Source organism: Cucumis sativus, chromosome 7 (assembly GCF_000004075.3).
Source record: "Cucumis sativus cultivar 9930 chromosome 7, Cucumber_9930_V3, whole genome shotgun sequence".
Classification (NCBI taxonomy): domain Eukaryota; kingdom Viridiplantae; phylum Streptophyta; class Magnoliopsida; order Cucurbitales; family Cucurbitaceae; genus Cucumis; species Cucumis sativus.
In genome coordinates, this window is record NC_026661.2 from 19392042 (window position 1) to 19415453 (window position 23412).

At 31.0% G+C, this 23412-nt stretch overlaps 4 protein-coding genes across 6 annotated transcripts; 2 read left to right on the top strand and 2 right to left on the bottom strand.

The window, feature by feature from the left end:
* Window positions 1-493: 493 nt before the first annotated feature.
* LOC101212202 (cytochrome P450 86B1) lies at window positions 494-3164 on the bottom strand. The gene is made up of 3 exons (XM_004135906.3): window positions 2252-3164; window positions 1196-1676; window positions 494-1115 (listed from the first exon to the last, which is right to left on the bottom strand). The coding sequence occupies exons 1-3, from the start codon at window positions 3136-3138 to the stop codon at window positions 714-716; spliced, it is 1770 nt and encodes a 589-aa protein (XP_004135954.3). The 5' UTR covers window positions 3139-3164; the 3' UTR covers window positions 494-713.
* Window positions 3165-11634: 8470 nt separating this feature from the next.
* LOC101211962 (serine carboxypeptidase-like 34) lies at window positions 11635-15764 on the top strand. Its single transcript, XM_004135905.3, has 10 exons — window positions 11635-12114; window positions 13237-13347; window positions 13446-13541; window positions 14056-14148; window positions 14235-14323; window positions 14401-14685; window positions 14766-14902; window positions 15004-15096; window positions 15177-15282; window positions 15371-15764. Exons 1-10 carry the CDS (start codon window positions 11835-11837, stop codon window positions 15518-15520), a joined length of 1440 nt encoding a protein of 479 aa, XP_004135953.1. The 5' UTR covers window positions 11635-11834; the 3' UTR covers window positions 15521-15764.
* A 1923-nt stretch (window positions 15765-17687) lies between these two features.
* Window positions 17688-21222, top strand: LOC101211727 (pheophytinase, chloroplastic). Of its 3 annotated transcripts, none has more exons than XM_004135904.3 (6): window positions 17688-18038; window positions 18399-19106; window positions 19508-19734; window positions 19819-20010; window positions 20112-20268; window positions 20821-21222. In XM_004135904.3, the coding sequence occupies exons 2-6, from the start codon at window positions 18414-18416 to the stop codon at window positions 21049-21051; spliced, it is 1500 nt and encodes a 499-aa protein (XP_004135952.1). In that variant the 5' UTR covers window positions 17688-18038; window positions 18399-18413; the 3' UTR covers window positions 21052-21222. The 3 variants fall into 3 exon arrangements, with proteins under 3 accessions (XP_004135952.1, XP_011659427.1, XP_011659428.1); XM_011661125.2 differs by having other exon boundaries at window positions 17689-17873; XM_011661126.2 differs by having other exon boundaries at window positions 17690-17887.
* Window positions 21223-21368: 146 nt separating this feature from the next.
* On the bottom strand, window positions 21369-22348 carry LOC101214301. The gene is made up of 2 exons (XM_004136085.3): window positions 21808-22348; window positions 21369-21725 (listed from the first exon to the last, which is right to left on the bottom strand). Exons 1-2 carry the CDS (start codon window positions 22156-22158, stop codon window positions 21480-21482), a joined length of 597 nt encoding a protein of 198 aa, XP_004136133.1. The 5' UTR covers window positions 22159-22348; the 3' UTR covers window positions 21369-21479.
* Window positions 22349-23412: the final 1064 nt, after the last annotated feature.

Below are 23412 nucleotides of genomic sequence, written 5' to 3' on the forward strand. Positions count from 1 at the left end.
TATACATCTTTATCATGCCTGCAACTCTTTAAGTTTTATTAATGTAAAAATTAAGTTGATGTACAGAAGATATTTTATGGTATGTTCTTGAATTTTTATCAATTTAGCCTTGTTGTCGAACTATCTAGTGAAAGAGTATTTGCATTAGTGAGACTAGAAAGAGTATTTGCATTAGTGAAATGTAAAGTTTAACACACTTTGATGTTTAATGTAGTACGTGCATGTGAGTTGTCTTTTGAAGTTTACTTACTTCTTTCTTTTGAAATCTCAAGATCGTGAGATTGAAGTATTTATAAGGTATTTCTTCTTACACCCATATGAGGTTATGTGTATAACATCAACAACGTGATGGTAGATGATCAAAGTTAAACTCTACAGTCTTTTTTTTATTATGATTAGTTAGTTGATTGAGAATGAGATTTCAAATTTAAGACATGTATTATCAGCTTAAACTTTGATTTCAAGATAAGAAATAAGAAATATATACAAATAATTAATTGAAAAATATACATTCAGGTAGAGTTATTTATTTATTTATGAAATAGATACACATCCCAAATCCAAAACTATTATCAATCAAAGCATATATATAATTCCATCTCCAATTTTTCCTTTTTTTTTTTTTTTCCACTCGTTCACTTAAAACAAACATTTTTCTTCAAATCTAAAAATAAAAACTATCATTATTTCAAATTTATTAACACTCCCACTAATCAATTTAACTTAATGTATTTCCGAAGTTGCCCCTCTTCTCGTTTGATCAAATTGACCTTCAAGCCCTTCTTCATGTAGAAAGTTAGGGCAAGCTTCGGCTCCACCGGATGCCCCCTCACCACCGCTACCCGGTACCGGCTGATGATAGAAGCGGCCACGTATTTCATTTGGTAATACGCAAAATCCTTTCCAAGACACAGCCGAGGGCCCCCATTGAAGGCGGTGAATCGATATGCCGATTCGCTCATGAATCGACCCTCTCTCATCCATCTCTCAGGTTTGAATTCGCGACAATCTTTCCCCCAAATCGCTTCCATTCTTCCCATTGCGTATATTGCGTAGATGATTTTCGTTCCTTTCTTCAGAACCGTTCCGTCTGGGAATACATCGTCCTCCACAACCTGAATCAGACGGATTATCGATTAGATTTCTGAAGTTTTCTTTCGAAATTAGAATGTGAATGAGTAATTGTTATAATTACCTCTTTGTGATCGAATGGAACTGATGGATACAATCTTAGGGCTTCGGAAATGGCGGCGTGCAAATACTCCATTCTTTTTATCTCCTCTGGTTTGAACACTAATGAATCGAATCGAAGCTCTCTGGTTTTGGCCTCTTCTCGTTCGCCGACGATTCTGCAAATTTCTTCTAGAATTTTATCTTCTACATCGGGATTTTGATCGAGCAACAAGAAGAACCAACTCAATGCTACGGAAGACGTGTCTCTTCCGGCGAGTATGAAATTGACGCAAATATCTCTGAGAAACTTATCGGAGAATGGGCGTCCTTGCTCGTCCCTTAGCTTCATGAATACAGTTAATAGGTCGGATCTTTGGTTTTCAGCTTGAGATTCCGCCGGCGTAGAGAGTTCTCTCTTCCGTGTTTGAATCACGTCCTCCGCAAATTCGTCGACGGCTTTGATCGATTGCTTCAGCTTCTTTTCAATTCCTATGTTCAGGTACCTGCTTAAATTTAAATTAATTAAAAAAAATTGGGTTTTTTTAAAATAAGAATAATACCTGAATAACAATTTGATACATAGATATATATTTATGAAATTACACATTACACTCAAAATAATCTATTTACACTTTGTTGTCTCAAAACTAAATGATAGGCTTTTTCCACCCTAAATTATAAGAAATATTTTTTTAATTTGTGATTTGAAAAAGGTGCAACAATGACTTAGGAAAAGAAAATGATCATTGGGGATGTTCTTAAATGACATCTATTCTGAGAGTATTTTTTAAAAAGTTGTAGATAATGTTACAAAATTTGAAAGTAATAGCTTAGTATAGTTCAATGGTAATTTAGCTATGGTTATAATTTACCAAAGCTGTAATTTAGCCCTTTTTCTAAGTACAATTTAACCAATACTTTGTTGCTGTAGAAGTATGGAGTCAAAATTTTATTGACATTGATTACTAGTAATATCTTAACTGATTAGTTAGGTTTTGGTGGGCAGCTCTACAATAAACTATTTTCAAACAAAAAAGGATTAACTATTTGAATATGCAAAATTAGAAAAAGAAAATACCTCATGAATTTCCATATGAATGTAGGTGTGATGAAGCGTATAACAGTGACTTCAGTTGCATCCTCAAAGGCCTTAGCAAATGGAATCTCCGGCAAGCCGCTGCGCAAGCAACCGGGATCCACCCCAAAGGCAATCATACACACATTATCAAACGTCAACCTCAATAGAACATCCTGCAAGTCCACCGTTGTTGCTTGCCCCTCGAAATCCTCCAACACTGCTTCCAGCCTCGAGTGCACAAGCTCCACCAATGACTCCACTGTCATTTGTCGAAACCTTGCCGAGTGAAACTCAATGCTGGCTACCTTTCTCTGTCGTTGCCATGTCTCGTCGTCAGCCCCGAATATTCCATCACCAAGTAAGTCTCTCACGGTGTCGCGAAAGAAAGACCCTTTTGGGTAGGAAGAAAATTTTGTCTTGAGAAGGTGTTCTAAGTTTCGAGGATCAGCCGTGACAACGCAGTTGAGACTAGTAAGCCACGGACCTCGAAATTGGAATGTGCCCTTGTGACGACACAAGAGGTCGGTAATCCACTCGTAGAGATTCCCACGTGTTGCTGTAATCAAAGCTGGTAACATTCCAACAATTGGCCATATAGGCAAGCCGTGTCGTCTCTTCTGTCTAACAACATGAATAACCAAGAACACGAAAAGGGCGAAAGTGATCTCTAAGATTTGGACATCGAGGAGCGACCGGAGCCCAAAGTGTCCGATGGAAATTGGAGGGGAGAAGGAGGAGGAGGAGGAGGAGGAGGAGAGGTTTCCAGAATCCATGATAGGTTTGTGATGAAGGAATGGAAATGCATGGGAAAACATGGAGGAAGTTATTGTTGTGAAAAAGTGGAGAATAAGTTGAATAGTCATGCAATATAAGGCAGCAAAAAGCATGCAATTTTGGCCTTTCTTGTTTTTAACTTGTTTTTGGCTAAAAGAAAAGTGTTTCAATTTGGTGAGCTGAAAATGCTTAAGTTTCTTAGTTGCTTGGGAGAGGAAGATGGCCTAAATAAACTAACTTTGGTGTTTCTTTTAAAATTATTATATATTAAGTTTTGGTTTCCAAAATCATTTTGAAGAATTACTAATCGGGTGTAGATTGTATTAAGCCAACAACACAAAACAACTTTGAATTATTCTAAAAAATGGAAAGTGTCATTTCCAAAAGATAAATTTTGAAATTATTAAAACAAAAGAATTGTTTTCCAAACAATCTTTTATTCTTTTTTTAATTGTGAGAGCAATTTTTTAAAAATTAGTTTAACAATTAGTTAAGTAACTGTTTATTAATATTTTTTTCTAGTTTTGTATTATTTTGTTGGTGCAAAAACCATTTGAGTTCATGTATTTTGAGTCTTGTACTATTTGAGCTTTTGTATTTTAAATACACTTTAAAAGTCTTTTAATAAACTAAGTACAAGACTAATTTATTGAGTTAATTAAATAGACTAAAGTTAGACATTTGAGAATATGATAGAACAAAATCTTTCGGTAGAATGACCAACTTGGTCAAATGACCATTTGAAAAATACAACTAAAATAGTATATTACATTGTTTCATACATATAAATAATTAAACTCAACAATATTTTTGATGGTTTGAGTTTTGTAATAGAAAACAATTAATAATTTAAATAGAAAAAGGTATCAATTTAAAATCAAGTGTAATTAATTTTTAATTGATTTTGTCTTTTTCACACCAATGTTTTTTAATTTAAAACAAAATGGTTTAACATTTTCTTTTTTATCTATTTGATATCTTAATTTGTTTGATAGAATTTTAAATTTTAAGATATTATTATTTAAGAAACTACAAAATTCATTAGACTTGAGTTTTGTAACAACGGTGTAGAATGGTTGGATGTTTCCTCATAAACTTACATATAAATGATTTTTTTAACAAAATGAATTAATGTCACTTATTGGTTACTAATACTTTTAGTTAAATGTTGATTTTAAATGTATTAATTAGATTTAATAACTATCCATTAATAACTTCATAACTAATATTTTGTGTTAATCATCAACCTTCTAATTAATTTATATTAATTGATTTTTAGTAATTAATTAAGGAAAATTGTGTCACAAAATATTTATCCGTGTAATTGATTTTAAATTAATTACACTTTATATTAGTTGATTTTAAATTAATTTAAGTAAAAATTTCAAAAATATAACATTAGGATATCAAATAGATAAAAAAGAAAATGTTAAACCAACCAAACCTAATTCTATATTCTTTGTTTTTTGTCTATCAATTGTGAACACTTAAACATTTAGGTTTACAATATTTTCATGTTATGTATCACTTTTTTTTATTGTAAGGAATACACTGATTTGAGTAAATTGGAAAGAATTTGGGTAGGAATTTGTTCAAAGACTTTAGAAAGTCAATTATTTGGGGGATAAGGTGTGTGGAAATTAAAAGGTGAAATCATAAGATTGTAATCTATTTGGGTATTATATTTGAGTGTGTATTTGATTTTGGAGAGTGGGTGTGGCTGATAACCTACTCATTAATTGATTCCAAACCCTAATTTTAGTGGTTGATTTCCCCTCCCTAACTTTTCCCCAAGTGGACTTCTTTTTTTTTTATATATATATATATATATATAATTAGTATTAATTCAAGCACAAAAATAAAATAGTATATATAATATTGTAGATGAATTTCACAAATTTGGTTAAAGTATTTAGTTTAGAATTTGACATGGGGTACAATAGTTATAAAAATTATAACAAACCACCAAAATATTTACAATGTATAAAATAATTATGAAAACGAAAAAAATCTATAAGTTCACAATGTAAAATACCAAAATTATCTTATCAACATGCGATAAATCGGTCACACATGCCCAAACGATCATGTAGGTTTTGGTACATGATCTCGAACATACCATGTCGCGGGATGAAAGAACACGATCGTGTAGATACTCTCGATTAGAATAGGTCCGAGCTCTTTTAAATGTTCTTCTTTAAATTCAATCTCGACAAGAACAGGTTTGAGATAGCTCCGAGATCCTTCAAATTTCATTTTTTTTTGCCTTCAATCTCGGCTGGACTCAAGCTCGAGATTGCCTGAGAATCTTTAAATATCCTTCTCTATTTCGAGGTTCGCTTGGAAAATGTCCCCATTTGGCTCAAGATTATAATTAAATATCCTTTAGTTATTCACTCTCGGGCCTTAATTGCACCAAAATGGCCCGAGATTAATAAATCACAAAGAATATATAAATTACAAAGACTGACGTAGAATTTGTAAAAGAATAATCATCCATTGTAGGCCTTTTCTTATCTTGTTATATGGGCCATAAATATTTTTTGTTTTCGTTACATATATGTAAATTACTAATATAAATATATACGGTGAATGGATAAGGTTTATTGTTAAAAATGGAATTTATGGGCTTAAGAGTAAAGATAGCCCATTTAGACAAACTGAAGATTCATTTGGGCTTTATTTCCAATCCTAAAAAGATGAACCAAAGAAAAGCCCAAATTATTTCGAAAAGTCAAGACTCAAAATTACTATTTTTTTCTTTTTTAAAAAGATGATTTGACAGAAATAATTAAAACCCACCTTTAGAAAATTCTAAAATTTATTTTTGAGTGTCGAATTAATAATGTACACATAATTTGTAAAATGAACAAATTAGGTTTCAGTAGAGTTTTAGGTTACCTTCACTATTGTCATCCGCCCAACAACTACGACGGACAAGCCACCCGTAGGGAGGGACGAGCTATGAGGATGATTGCCTCTTCAGAACCACTGCCTAACACCAACTTCAAGTACCACCTCTATACATCCATTCTTGTCAACTATCATTAGCAAGTCATCTCTCACAACTAAAAGTATTTCTCTTTTAATATTGACCTTGATTCAAACATTTTTTTTTATTTAAAATTTAAATTTTGCATGGACAAAAAGTTGGGCAAGCCATGGCGTAATGAAAACATGGACACACACCACATGGTACATGATGGAGGTGGGCACTTTCTATGTTGACTATAGAGGTGGTGAAACTATATGCATGCCTAACAGTATACAAAAATGCTCCCTACAATAATCCTATCTCTACATCTCAATAATAAACTATTACACACTTGTTTTTCTACTCTTCCAAATTAATTCTTTCTTTTTTCTTTTGTATCTATAAAAATAGAAATTATGATATTAAATTTCGTTGAGTTATCTCAATTTACTATACCTTTAGAACGCTCAACCATAAACAAGGTGATACAATAATGTTTATAATGTTAGTAACTATGTAATTGAATCTATTTAAATTTTTTTAACGGTGTGTTTTGAATAAAGAAAGAATATTAATTAGATTTTAGGCCGTTCTATTCAGAAAATTAAATACCAATTGAGTAAAAATTTGTCCATTTTATGTCATATCTATCTATTTATTTTGATCAAAGAATCCTTACTTAACCTTCAAACTCCCTTTGGTATTTTCTTTTAAATGATACAAAAAAAAAAAAGTTTTATTTATTGAGTAGAAAGACACACAAGTAGTTTAAAATGTTTTTTATTTCCTTTTCTCTAAAATTCCAATTTTGAAATCAATTTTAATATTGTAATTAACATGTAATATTCAATTTATATGTATCTTTTATTACTGCAATGAAGTTTAACAATTTCTGTAACGTCAATAAATAAATAAATAAATGAAAATATATGTTTTGTCTTCGATGGGTAGTTAGGAAGTCAATATCTCACATGTAATATTTTCTTTTTTCTTTTTTTATCTAATATCTCGTTTGGTTGAATTTAATAATGAGCTTTGATAAGGAGAAAATTTTTAAATCATTTTGATCGTTTTAGGGTTTTGAAAAATTTGTTAGCAACCGTGGCTTAGATGGAGATCGATCGATATTTTAAAATATAAGATAGAGATGGACGTGAAAGAAAATAAGAAGATATATAAAACAATATACAGTATTTTAAGTTAAATTAAAGTAACAAGTTGAAAGAAAAAAAATGAAAAATCAGCTTTTAGGATAAAATGATTTTTCAAATTTAAGAAAAAATATTTAAATTAGTTAAGATTTCTTTTTTATCCATCTTGTAATACACCGTTGTGAAACACGAGTCTAGCTCAACTTTTCTGAACTCATACTATCAACTTCTATATATGAAATTCAATCTCTCAACTTTCATACCATTGATTACAAAACCAAACAAGATCCATATGTCTATAGTTATTGCATGTGGTTAAATTATTGGAACAAAAATCACGTATTTATTAGCGGTCTCTTTATAATTTTTAAAAATATATCCATATACGATATTTTGTCCCAAGCTCCAAAGACTAGTCCTTATCAAACAATTATAACAACTGGTTTTAAGGTACAATTGGGTAGTAGACGAAATACTCGGCTCGATGTAAAGGAAAAGAAAAGGAGAGAGAGGAAGAAAAAGTGGATGAAATAACTTATAATGTCACTCTATCTCAAATGGTATAACTCGTTAGAAGATTATTGACGCGTATTATTTTTCTTATCTCAACTTGGTACATGTGATAATAGAACTTAACGATCAAATACACATATTGTTTTAAAAAATTAAAAAGGGGATTTTAGATAAATGACAGGTGGAAAATAGTATTTTAGAGCATAGGAAGAGATGCCAAAAGGGATGAACGTACGTTTCTAATTCAACACTTCATTGGCGGAAAATATTCTATATAATATTGTCAATACTTTGTTACCCAATAAGAAGATGCCACCTGTCAATAATTACAATTCCGAAAAGGCATATTCCTTCTTAGGGAAGATTCAACCGATAAAAGAAATCACATCTAAAGCAATCTTTCATTACCTATTATTTTAGTCTTTTGGTCAACTTTTTTATTTGACCCTCTTTTTTTTATATATATATGAAATTAGTTTTCCAAATATTAAATCTTTTATTTTATTATTTTTGGGGAAAATCCAAAATTTGAGTAAACCTCACTCACTATTTTATATAAACATTAGCTAAGAAAAAATTATAGCTAGAAGAAAAAAAAGGGATTATTTGTGGGATTTTAGTTTATTATTTCTAAATAATATTTAAGAATTTATATTAATTCTTTTTTTTTTTTTAGGAAATATATTTTTATGATGAAAATTTGTGTTTGGAATATTTTAATAACACAATGATGAGATACTTGAAAAATATGATATTAATAGTCTGTAGAGTAATAATAATTTTAAGTTATACCTACCATATCTTATAATAAGATTTTCTTTTCTCTTATTTTGAGTACAATCGTATGTGCCATGATTTTCGACTTTTTTTTTTTCTTTTTGTGTTTAAATTACAATATGTTATTTAGTTGTTGTATATATGTGTATTAAACTTAGAACACTAATACTCTATTGTGCCAACCATTAACACAACACCAAATAATATTCTTAACTTATTCAATATATTCAATTTTCAATTCAAATTAATATCATTTTAACTCTATCAATAGTACTTATTAGGGGTTATTAGGGGTATTCACAGTTTAGTTTAAATCCCAAAAAATCTCAGGCCACTAAAGGATCGAGCTCTATAAAATTTTTCTTTCTATTTTAGATCTCGGTGGATCTCAGATGAACATATTTATGATCATTTCTTTAAATTATTATTATGTTTAAATGAAGCGGTTCGGTTCGATTTAATTTTAGAATCGATTTAAAACATTAAACCGAACCGAGTCACATAAAAAGTGACTTAAACATAATACAAACCGCACTGAACCGCATGTAATCAATTTCAATTCGGTTTGTCAAATTAGTTCGGTTTTCAAATATTTTATGAACCATAGAAAGTTACCGAAAGGCCAAAGATATTACTCAAATCACTATTTTACTTTGATTGAGAAACCAATTTTGGAGAAGTTCCAAGACTTTTTTAGGGTATAAACCATAGAAAGTTAAGTGATTGTCTACCTATACTCATATGAGTAGCAAATGAGTAGCAAGCTCGATAGTGCGATAGTGGCATGCATTCTGAAAGTACTTCATTTGGTATAACTATTTTTTTAATAGCACAATTGGAGGACGGATGGATACTTATATCACTGATGAGGTAAAACTTGCTTTAGTCATTTGATATGATTAATAGTTCATCACATGACAAATTTTTACATTTATTGTTATTATTTTGTATGAACTAAAAAACAATGCGTCTAAGACCCAAATACATCCAAGTATTACTATGTTTAAATACAATATACACCAAAATGGTTGTTAATAAATGGTTATTTATTCAAATTTTGTGAAATTTAAAAATTAACATGAATTTTGACTTGGACTTGTAATATTTAATTTTTTATTTTATTTATTATAAAAGAAGGTAATAAATCCCTAGAAAAAAGGCATTTTGGGGGAATTGACCTTGAGATTCGGTCTAATTGCCATTAAGTCCTTTTTTGTAGGGAGAGGAATTATGAGAAAGATTGAATATGTCACACACCTTACCTTATTCCCAAATTCACCCTCTATCTTTTTAATTAATTCCCTATAATAATGCCATAATTTTAATGATTTTTATTTTTTATTTATAGTGAGTTGATAATATATCCACCATATCTATCTATTGTATTTATGTTTGTTTTATTTAGTTAATGAATTCAATTTTGTACCCAATGTAATTTATTATATAAATCTTATTCTCCTAATATTCCATTCTGGCATTAAAAAAACAAAATTATTTTTCCATAGAATATTAAAAAAGTGATTAAAAGCCAGCAAAGAGCACGTGTGCAATAATACTATTATTATGGCAATATGGTCTTTAAAGATTTTCAAAAGTTTCATTTCGAAGCAATCCAAAAGACGTACTCAATAGTTCTAAATTATTATTACTATTATTTACCTTTCAAGAATTTAATATATATATATATATATATATATATATATATATATATATATATATCGATTATGACCTTTTTTCTAATTTATGAAAATTACATCTATTATGACTTATAAGACAAATGCAAAGTCACAAAGTGAAGAAAAAATGACGAAAGGTGGTATATTGTATTTTGAATTATTACAACAAAAGAAATGAAAATCATATATTTCTTTTTGTGTAACAAAAATGACTCTTTTGACGTTTTGAGAAAAAGGCTATTGCTACATTACCAGATTCTTTTTTGTTACTATCAAAATATCTCTACCTAAAATACCATTTTTGTTTCTATCATTTTAATTTTTGTTTTGTATTTTAGTCATTATATTTCTAATTGTATTTAATTATAGGCCATATATTTTCAATAAGTCATAAATTTAGTTATTTAAAGTAATTTTTTTATTGGAATTAGTTAAATAATATTAACAAAAATAGTAATAATAATAATGCAAGAAAATACACGACAAATAATCATTATGAATTGCAAAATATTAAAAATAGACACATATAGGAATACATTGAATACATTTTTTTAAATCGATCAAAATGAGTGAAACCAACCTAACCAAAATGACAAAACCTATATATATATATATATTAAATATTAAATAATAACATTAAGTTAATATTAAATAAACCGAACCAACGGAATTGAATCAAGAAAAGTGAATCTACCAAAACCGAACAGTTGACATCGATTGTTGGTTTCTAACTCCAATAAATATATAAAGCAGTCTCCGCTTCAACAATGATCACCTCTAGTTTCGGTAGTTAATAATTTTCTTTAGAAAAGCAATTGTAACACGTAACGTAAAGAGACTAAAGAAAATGACGGTAAATAATAACTTTAATGGATGATATGTTTTTTTATTACTTAAATCTTAACTTAATTGTTAGATTAAAAAATGATATGTTTTTGGTTAGTACTTCTAGAAAGAGATTAGTGACTTATTATGGCAATAGTTAGTTGGAAAGAAATAACATCTTTACTAAAAAAAACGTAAAGTACTATCCTTTACTTTTTAAAATTTAATTGACTGTTTCATGTCTAGGGATTTCAAATCCAATAAAATTGGCCGAAATCAAAATTGAAGAACATCAATTAATTTCTCTGCTTCTCTCACACGCACACATAAAAGTAAACTAATTCATACTTTTCCAACAATTAAATTAAATCCATAGTTATGTGCTCCCAATTATGATACCATAAATTTTTATATATTACAGCTCATTTGAGTCAAACTTTTAAAGCATATCTTCCATTTAAATATTAGAAATTCAAATGATTTGTTCAATTATAGCAATTTAATTTTTAGCACATAAAATAAACAAAAACAATTTTCTTATTAATAATAAAATGAGAAGAGGAGATTTTAATTTTTTAAAAGAGAAATGAAAAGAATAATTTGATTGGTGGAATATTGAGTCAACTGAATTAATATTTAATTTATGTATTAATAAGAAAAAAAGGGTACAAAATTAGACGGCCGCTTTATAGTATCTGCCCTCGCACGCATATGGTTCCAAAAAGCCAATTCTCTTCTTCCCTTTCTTCCATTTCTCCCTTCAACCAAAACAATAAACAAACCTCCACACCCAATTTAATCACACTTCAAACTCCTTTTTCCTTATCTCCCTCTCTCTATTTAAACCACACACACTCCACATACAATTTCAAAACTCCACTCCTCCATCCACAATGACCTCTTCTTTCTCTTCCCATCTCCTTCTCCTTCTCTTCTTCCTTCTGGGTTTCCTACAAAAAGGTCTTTCCCTTGAATATGGACTCACCCGCGAAGAATTGGCCTTTCAGGATGCGGATCGGGTCCTCAGGCTTCCCGGACAGCCACCCGTCAATTTCAAGCAATATGCTGGTTATGTTAATGTCAATGAGAGCCATGGACGTGCTTTGTTTTATTGGTTCTTTGAAGCCATTGCTGATCCTCATGAAAAGCCTCTTCTTCTTTGGCTTAATGGAGGTATCAAAACACATTATCCTTTAGCTTGATTTAATTATGTATTTATTTTTCTTTTTTATTTTTTTTATTAGAAAAAGTCAAACATATATTAATTATTTGTGGAAATTAAGATAACATTTAGATAATTATATTGAAGTCACGAGTCAAACTAGAAATTTGGACGATGCATATGTAAATGTCACTATCAATGTATCGTTTAAATTTTTGTATTTATTGTAAAGTTTTTATATAGTTATGTTAAACAACCAATATTCGATAACTACCTTTCAACATTTTGAACATTGGTTCTTTTCTTTCCATATTTTTCTTAAAAAAATAATTTTATCAACTTTTATTTTTAAATTTTAGTTGTCATATTTAATCATTGCTGTTTGATGTGTAAGGAATATTTTTATATTTGAGTACAACTGTGTCATAGAATTTTAAATATACACCAACAATTATTATAATTTGATAATATGATAAAAAGTGATATCAAAGATCTTATACATTTCTATACAATAATATTACATGATATTTATTTATGTTATTAAGTTATAAGTTTATGATTTGAAGGGAATTAATTAGGGGAAGAGAGTAAAAATGGGGAATTGGTTTGAAATGGCAGAGAGGTCACTATTTACCTTTTAGGGGTTTGGATTTTAGTATCTTTTTGACAGAGGGGGGCAGATGGGCAAATGGGCAATCCCCAATGACATTTTGCTAAGAGAGGGATAAGAAAAAGAAGCATTTTTGTTTATAGAAGATGGGGAGAAAAATGTCTGTGTCAAATAGGAATAATCCATGTGGAAATTATTTTAGGTCTATTTCAATGATTCCTTTCAAATTTTTTACATTATTTTTGGTTTTCATGTATTGTGTTTTAAGGTTATAATACTGTTTTTGGTAATTTTGGTAATTGTATACTTTGGGAAATGTTTCATTTTTAATCTCTAAAGCAATTTAATTGTTGATTTTAATCCAAACCCTTTTTAAATATAGTATATTTTCTAGGCTATTTTGACGTAAGTTTGAAAACAAATTTATTTTTATTAATTACACGATTTGGTATTATGTTAAAATATATAAGAAAAAAAAAAAAAAGGAGAGATGAATGAATGTTTAATTAAACATAAAAATCAGGACCGGGATGTTCATCAATCGGTTACGGGGCAGCGGAGGAATTGGGACCTTTCTTTCCTCAAAAAGGAGACAAACCAAAGCTCAAGTTCAACCCATACTCTTGGAATAGAGGTTATTCATTTCTCTCTTTTATTTTTGCCTCCTAATAAATTCATTTAGTATGATTATAATTTAAGTCATAACAATTATGTATATTTTTGTTGATTCAGCTGCTAATCTCTTGTTCTTGGAATCACCTATCGGGGTTGGATTCTCCTATAGCAATAATACCAATGACATCAAAGAACTTGGCGACACGATCACAGGTATAGGTGTATCTTACTCTGTTTAGAACTTGTTTGGATTGATATTTTATATAACTTTAAACATTTGGCCCTCTACCTCAAACATGTTCTTAATCTAATTAAAGTATCATTTTAGTTCGCGTGTTTTATATTGATTATAGAATTTTGTAGCAAATTATATTGTTAGTCTCCTCAACATCTCTAAACTTTTAAGAAAGGTCTATAGGTTGTATTTTTAATTTTGTGTCAAATAGGTCTATGAATTTTAAAACCTCTATTTGATTAAGGAGTCAACGGGTCGTGCTACTAAGAGCATCTCTCGGATGACTTGTTACAAAGGAACTCACTTAATTAAACTACTCTATAAATTTACGAGGAAGTGTATAGCAAAATCTATGATTTCTAGACCTAAATGTCAATTTTATAGTATTTTTAATCTGGAAATCGATAAATTAGAACTTCTAATATATCAAATTTATTTTGTTTAGTAAGAAAGACCAAGAAATAATTAACGATATTTTTTTTTCTTCTTTAGCAAAGGACTCTTATGCCTTTCTAGTCAATTGGTTCCGACGATTTCCTCAATTCAAATCCCATGAGTTTTACATCGCCGGCGAGAGCTATGCAGGTACCGGAAATCTCTTTGTTTCTTTAAATTCTCATCACCAGAATTATTCCAATTCATCTCTTTAATTACCTCTTCTTCTCCCTCAGGTCACTACGTTCCGCAACTTTCAGAGCTCATTTTCGACGAGAACAAGAAAATCTCTAAGAAAAATCGCATAAACTTCAAAGGCTTCATAGTAATTCAACCAAAATCATCCCTCAAAAGTTCCTCACTCGATTTTCATTTCTCCTAATAGTATGATTCAATTCACAGATCGGAAACGCCTTACTCGACGACGAAACAGATCAGCGAGGAATGATCGACTACGCTTGGGATCATGCTGTAATCTCCGATAAATTGTACAAAGAAATCAAAACAAATTGCAATTTCAGCAATCCAGCTCCGTCAAACTCCTGCGATGCTTCTCTCGATAAGTATTTCGCCGTGTACGATATCATCGATATGTACAGTTTGTATACTCCAATGTGTGTTGAGAAGAATACGAGCGGCGGAAGGAAACCGCGGCGATTTGCAATCAACGGCGTTGCGCCTCAGAATGTGGGTACCCTGAATCATACTTTTACAGAAATTTGTGGAAATTGGAATAGGATTGGTGAATTGAAAATGAATTTGTGCAGGGAGGATGGCATAGGAGGCCGATTGGATACGATCCTTGTTCGTCGGATTACACCGAAATGTATTTGAACAGACCGGACGTTCAAAAGGCCTTGCACGCCAATGTTACGAAAATTCCATATCCATGGACTCATTGCAGGTACTCAAATTAAACCCTTCTCACATTTCGTTTTAAAAATGGCGAAAAGCATTTCTTTCAAGTTTTGAATGAAATACATCTTCGGGGTTAATTATGTGCAGTGATAACATCACATTTTGGAAGGATGCACCATCATCAATACTCCCCATTATCAAGAAGCTCGTAGCTGGTGGCCTTCGTATATGGGTTTTTAGGTAAATCGATTGTTGAGAATAGTTAATGATTTAGATGAATTTTGTATAAATGAGTAATTAAACAACTAATAAAATGGCAGTGGAGATACTGATGGAAGAATTCCAGTGACATCAACAAGGTTAACTTTGAACAAACTTGGTTTAAAGATTAAAAAGGATTGGACTCCTTGGTATTCTCATCAACAGGTACTTCAACGTGAATTTGGGTGTACATAAAATGAAAATATTTTGAATAGAATGAGTAACAGAGGAGTGGTATGATGATAATTGATAGGTTGGTGGGTGGACGATTGAGTACGAAGGGCTAATGTTTGTGACAGTAAGAGGAGCCGGCCACGAGGTTCCACAATTTAAACCCAAGGAAGCTCTTCAACTCATTAGGCATTTCTTGGCCAATCACAACCTCCCAACTTCTTCTTTTTAGATTCTTTTTCTTTTCTTCTTCTTTTTTAAATCTCTTCTTCTTTACGTTTTTATTTTTACTTTTAAAAGTCACAGTCTTTTATTTTTAGTTTAAGGAATTGCCCATAAAAATGCTGATGGCAAAGTAATTAGGTTTTTTCTTTTTTCTTTTTAATCTTTATCTTCCTTCATAGTTTATTGTCTTCCAATTTGTGAATAAAAAAAAATTATAGTTTCACATGAATTATTGATCTCTATTTCGCCAATTTCTCTTGTTATTTCCATGAATTCAATATGTATATTTTTTTAAAATAAAAATCAAATAGGCTAAAAGTATAATTTTGAAGGTCACAATTTATATGGTCAGTATGAGTAAAGACAAATAACATAAACTACTAGACCAATTTGATTGTGGGTCTTTTAAAAATATAACACCCAAATATTTATGATATATAGAACCATTTGAAAAACGAAAAAAAGCATAAGAAAATAATCGAATAAAAACTACATAAGAAAGAAAAAAAATAGCAAAATGAGAGAAGAAAGACAATGAAACAAACTACAAACTTGAAATATTTTTTTAAAATATCAATTTGATGGACTTTTTACATTAGTTGAGGTATACACTATTTTAACTTGAGAAAGAAATAGTAATTTAGTCTATGTATCACTATTTTAACTTTTTCATATATTAGAAGGCAAGTTAGATTTTCAAAATTTGTAATTTAGTCTCTAAAAATAAAGTGAGATTAAAAGTTTATTTTCATTATTTAACAAATAAAATTTCGTAAGCTTATAATAATAAAAAAAATGGTCCTTTATTAGTTTATTGATTCACAAATGTAATAAATTTTATTGAATCATAATAGTATTTTTTCATAACAAATCATAAATCATTAAAAATTATAAAATCCAAAGAACTAAATTATCATAAAGTGAAAAAACCCAAATGAATTGTAAATAATAAAATATTTGCAAATTTTTCTCAACAAAAGATGTTTCCTCATTTTTTCGCACGTGGCTAAAACCAAATCTAGATATTTTTTTTTTCAATTATTGTGTTTTCTTCACGTGCGAAAATACGAAAAAAAAAAAGACTAAAATTTTGTCCATTTAGAAAATGCTCAAACCCATCTAATAACACTAACTATTTCAAAACTAACATTACCCGAATAATCTCTAACAAATTAAAATAATAGAAATTAGAACTAAATCTAATGTGAGTAATCTTCAAATACAAAATTAAAATTTAGATTATCGTAAAATAAACAAAGTTTGATTGATAGTATTAAATTTATTTTGAAATATTGGTATTTCCACTTTTCTATAAGTTCAATGTTAATATTGCATAAAAATTCATAAAAACATAAAAATTAAATAACCAAATATAATATATAAATAATACATCTAATTAGAATTAGAAAGGTTGAAATTCACTTATAGAATTAGTATAATGTATCTAATATGCATTATAATACAAAATTTACATTTTAATTAAATTTTATAATATAAATTTAACTTGAGATAAATTTAAAATTAATTTATTCGATAATTAAACAGTTGAAGAAGATTAAATAATAAAGTTAATTCGATTGATTTCATATTAAAATTATTGCAAATTATATATACTTATGTAAGAACTAATTTTGACAAGCATACCGTCTAACTAATGTATACACTAGTTGTTTTCGAAAATTATTTTAGTATATATTTTGAACCCTACAAAGACATTCTAATTATATAAGTACATCTCGTGAAACACATGCATGTTCAAGCTAGTTAATTATAAAATCATAAAAGTTGTGAATGTACGATTGATTAATATTATTAAATTTTCTTAAAATAAAACTAAAGTTAAATCAATTAAGTACAAGGGAATGCAAATTGCAATGCAACGTAGAGAGGAGAAAAATTACTATCAATGATGACTTAAGAACTCTATATACACTTTGCACATAATTTCTCCCACGTTACGGCTGAATTTTGCTACCATTTTGTAATTTAGTTTAGAAACAATTTGTCCAAATTAACTCTTCCCAATTTCCCATCAAACACAAATCCTTTACGTAACGCAACTTCATCACCCGTCGCTGTTCTAAGCAAAGTCAAATTATTGAAAAATATGAAAGTATGATTTTCTTTTCCTTTATCAAAGAAAAAAAAGAAAATTAACGGTTGATAATTTTATTTTTCTTGTCTGATTCTTTGACAATCCCCAAATATTAATTCGATAAACGAAGTATTGTTAATTTCCATGGCTTGCAAAGGAAGGTGAAGCGTCTAAGCATCAAATTCTTAGCTCAGTTTATTTCCCTGGAATCTCGGGGAACTCTTAGAACACTGTGACCCATGCGATTTCTCTCTGCTTAGTAGAGGTAGGAGAACACAGGTAGTACTTTGAATTCTTAAATTTCGTAGATTTGGGTTTGTTTTTCTTCTGATGGGGTTTGTTTTAGATGTGATTAGTTGTTGATTATTCTGTAAAATTAGATGTAGTTTCATTCAGAAGCTTCTGGGGTTGCCGATTTTTGGCCGACACTGTAAGGAGTTTAATCCTTAACACGAATTTCTGAGAAGCTTTTGGTTTTTTTATCTCTATTTTGGTTGCCCATGTTATTCCTGTGATCGAGCTTGTGGGATTCTATTTCTGCCTTAGGTTTTTTATAATTTTTCGTGCTGTTCAAACTAGTTTTGTTTTCATTTTTTTCACAAAATAGTTATGACGAATCATGATTCAGTGGTTCATGATTTTCAAAGGAAGAAGAAGCTTAAACAACAGTTACCCAATTGGAAAAAAAAACTCTCAAACAACCGCTTTTTGTAACTGAAGTGATTACTTCATTTAACAATATGTTGGTTAAATTTGTTGCTTAATCAGTTGTCTTTTCTTTGGATTGCAGAACTGTCTCCTAGGCATGGAAGCTCTGTCTTGTAGCTCAATTCCAAGCAGTAATATTGTATTTCTGAGGACAAAATGTGCTAGAAAAAGCTTGAATCCAAGTTGTGTAAACCTCTCTGGCTTCAGAAGACGTAAAATCTTGTGTGCTAGAATCAAAGCTAGAACTAGATTTTCTTGGTCAAAGCATCACCATGAAAGTTCTCAACTAAAGGTCCTATGTAGTAGCTACGGTGGCTATGTCATTGATGGAGAAGAAGGAGGTTCAGTAAGTATACCGGAGAGTGGCAAATCGGCGAGTAAAGTGCAAATTCCTGGTTTGCCTGATGAATCTAATGGTGAATCCAGTGCTGAAATCAGTAGTGGCTTTTGGGAATGGAAACCAAAACTTAGCGTGCATTATGAAAAAGCTGGATCTGAAAATGTGAAATCTCCCCCTGTGCTTTTCCTTCCTGGTTTTGGGGTTGGTTCATTCCATTATGAGAAACAACTAAAAGATTTGGGACGTGATTATAGAGTATGGGCCATAGATTTTCTTGGGCAGGGCATGTCATTACCAGTTGAAGATCCCACTTCACATTCTAAGGAAGGAAATGAATCAGATGGGAAAGATTCTTCTTGGGGTTTTGGAGATAAGACTGAACCATGGGCATCTGAGCTTGTTTACTCTATTGATTTATGGCAGGATCAAGTTCGCTATTTCATCGAACAGGTATCCAAAATAATGATTTATTGTCCTTCATGTGTCCTCCCTATTCATAAGAATAACATAGAGAATAATGTACATGCTTTGAGCAAGGAATTTGACTATTCATTTATGATATGACTCATATGTTATATTTATATAGCTTATGTAGCTGAGCTGAGCCTCTACTTGGTACTGCTAGCTTCATGTCAAAACAGTCAAGTTACATTAGTTTTCACACTAATCTACAAATCAAACATGGGCTACCAAACAGATTTTCAGGATTTTAAAACTTATTTTTCCACCTGCTACTTCACAAACGGTTTTTCCAACTTTAGGCTGTACAAATGAATCTGAAACTCTCATTGAGTCTGACTGCTTAAGGCTTACATTGACAAACTTACTGATGTCTTGGATTACCATTGCAGGTCATTGGTGAACCAGTCTACATTGTGGGCAATTCACTTGGAGGGTTTGTGGCACTATACTTTGCAGCATGCAATCCTGATTTAGTTAAGGGCGTCACATTGCTAAATGCAACTCCATTCTGGGGATTTTTTCCTAATCCTATAAGATCGCCGAGATTAGCAAAATTGTTTCCTTGGGGTGGGAAGTTTCCATTACCAGACAACGTGAGAAAGCTCACAAAGTTTGTGTAAGTTTGATCAATGAGGTCTTATTCATTCTTTATATCTCTATTTTCTTCTTTTCCTTCTCATAACTCTTTGTTTGATATCAGTTGGCAGAAAATAAGCGACCCCGAAAGTATAGGAGACATCCTTAGGCAAGTCTATGCAGATCACACAACAAATGTAGACGATGTATTTTGTCGAATTGTAGAAACAACACAGCATCCAGCTGCAGCTGCATCATTTGCATCTATCATGTTTGCCCCTCAAGGGAAACTATCCTTTTGGGAAGCATTATCAAGGTGGGATATAATTTTGCCATTAAGATTCAATTTCGTGGCTTTGGAAAACTTCATAGTCCTTGTACTGTTTTGGCTTAAATTTCTCTCTTTGTTTTGTATAGATGCCATGAGAATTCAGTACCAGTTTGTCTAATGTATGGAAAAGAGGACCCATGGGTGAAACCCGTTTGGGGGCTTGAGGTGAAAAAGCGAGTGCCTGAAGCTCCATATTACGAAATCAGCCCTGCTGGCCACTGCCCTCATGATGAAGTCCCTGAGGTATATTTCTGCCGTTCACAAGGCTTATTTTTTTCCAATCAATTCAAAATGGATCCTAAAATTTTCTTCACCTCTAGAACTCGTACAACACTAAAAACTACCAAAAACCACCTTAAGAACTTGAACAACTCAACACTAAAACTTCTCCGAAAGGCAAAATAATTGAAGGGGACGGATCCTAAAATGAGAAACTGATGGAACCAAGGATATTGAAATCTAAAAGATAATATAATTACAAGCACTTGAAAGCTTCAAGTAGTAACCCACCCACTAAAATTTTCATGTCCTAACTCACCCACTAAATTATCGTCCATCTTTTCCATTCTTCTCTGCTCTCTATATAAACCAACAAGTATAACTAGCTAACTACTAACAATGACCTTAATACTCTAATAATGTCTTATTGTCATTCCTAACAGAAATTTGACTATGTTAGGAATACTTGAACGAAGTCTACTAGTTTCAAAATAAGATATGAGATGTTGAATCTGTGGATTAGTGACATTCTTGCTTGTGGATGTATAATACTGAAAATATGCATTGTGATCACAGGTTGTGAACTTTTTACTACGAGGGTGGATAAAAAACATAGAGACAGAAGGTCTAGTGGGATTGCCACTAGTGGGGGAACAAGACACCATCGGAGAGGACAAAGTTGTTAAAGATTTGGAATTCTTAAGAGAAGGATCAAAGAAATCTGTGTCTGTTCGACTGTATGGATCCCCTTCTTCAGTTTTGGATCGAATAACCTCTTTGTTTAAAACTGTAACAGTCAAAGCTTAACAATTAAGCCTCATTGTTTAATTATCTTAGAAAGGATTTTTTTTTCACTCCTTTGCTTGTTTTATACTTTGTAAAAATTGTAAGAAAAAGAATAGAAAAGAAGAATACAGATTGGCTAATATGGTTGTTACGTTTGAATAGAAAATAGGCAGTTGTTTCCATTATCCAACATAAAATTTTACAGCCCATTTCAGAATTATTTGCTTCAATTTTGAAGTCCAATTTATCTGTTGATGTACTTTATTAGGTTGGTTGATTATAGATTTTGTGGGTAGCCATAAATTTGGTTAGGATTTGGAAAACTAACAAACGTAATAAATTTTAAGATCAGCAAGGAAATTTTCCGATTAGTATTGATACGTCATGTTTACAAATGGTTATTAATTTGTAATTGTCCTTACTCTCCGATTACACAAAAACGTCCAAAACTATTTCTCATCATTCAATTCCAATGGAGGGTTATGCCGACCCGCCGGAAGTCTAATCTTACCGGAGGAACCCGCTGGCACTAACTTCAAATTCTCACAGTTACAGATCTCGATCATGAATCCATCAGGATCATTGAAGAAGAGCTGTTCAATCGTTTCTCCCTTCTCCTCTTCCTCCAATGTCCTCCTCATGTACTTCACTCCCAATTCCTTCAATCTCTCCTCCATCGCTTCCATATCTTCACACTGCCACCCACACTTCAGTGTCAACAAACCAACACATAACCCTAAAAAATTCAACTCAAATCTTCATTAATTAAACCCTAACCTGAAACGAGATGTGATTATCCATGGGATCGAGATGATCCTTATCGCTTCCACGGACTCCAACACTATCATCATCCTCCTCGGTTTGCATCAAGTGAATCCCAACGCCGTAGTTGAACAGCCAAGCTCCTTCGAAATCGAAGCTTTGCGGGCGTTCAATGAGGACGAAACCTAGGACTTTGGTGTAGAAATGGACGGAATCCTTGACGTTTTTGCAGACTCTGGAGACGTGATTGAGTGCCATTAATGGAAGTGGATGTTCTTCTTGTTTTCTTGTAGTTTCTTCGTTGTTTGCTTGGATTTCATTGTTGACGGCAGTGGGGTTTTGATCTGCGATGAGTTGTTGTTCCATGTGGAGCAGAGCGACGGCAATAAACTGAAACGGAGGAGTGGTGAGGAGTGTTGACGGTGATTGGTTTTAAAAGAGAAGGAAATGGCAGGGGATTGAGGATACGTGGGGAAGGGAAGAGAGTGACAACTGCCATGCAAGAAGAAGGAGGTGGAACTCTACGTGGAAGTTGATGTGGAGAAGATGAAAATGTAATCTCCCGTGCTTTGCCGTTAGTCGGTAGTCGGTTGGTTGGAGTCGGTTTTTCTATCAAATCTATTATGATCGGTTTAGGAAAATTCTCACTCATCTCAATTGCATACGATTAAAAGTTGGTTTATCCATATCTTTTAAAATTATTTTCTAACTCTTTTCAACAATACCAATCGACTCAATTTGATTTTTCCATCGATAAGACTCGCACTTTTTTCTTTTAGCCAAACAAGAGAAAAAATTTGAATTTTATTTCACTACAACAATGGAGTTGTATCGTATTTAAACTACAAACCTTTTGATCATATTAATTGGTAATCGTTTTTACATTTTTATAAAACTAAAATCCTTACATTTTTATAATTGGTAATAAAAATTTAAATCTTGATTTCTACCTTACGACATAAAATAAGAATTTAAAATTTAGACAAATTTGATAATTAAAATAATATATCATTTAATGACGTGTTAAAATAAGTGAGAAGAATTCATATTCTAGTAATTCTATAAATTTTTCGATAAAATCTAACATATGTGATTAACTATACTCTCGATTTTGTGATAAAATAATTTTTCGTTTCTTTTATTTTCTACCTTCTTTTTATTGTATGGACACAAAATAAAAAGTTACAAGACTTGTTGATATTTTTTAAAAAACATATACACGAGTAAGACCCAAAAAAACATTAAACTCTATGAATATACGAACACGTCCTTTAACACAAAAATAAAATGTATAGATAGAGAGAATTCATCTATACAATTGGAAAAATATCCTAACAATTATACTGTGTAAATATGTCGAATATAATTGATACATAGTTATTTATTTTTATTCTTATAATTAGAGATTCAAATTTCAATATCCCAGCTTGTTATATACTTAACATATGCGTACTCACATTGAATATCAATATCATTAAAATTAAGTTATAGTTAATGTTGAAATAGGGTATGTGGTTATTAATGGAACAATTAGGGGAAGGTTTCTTTATTCACATGATTTCATTTTCAGTTGGGCCAACTTTGTGTTCTTTCGGTTGAACCAACCAACTTATTACTCAC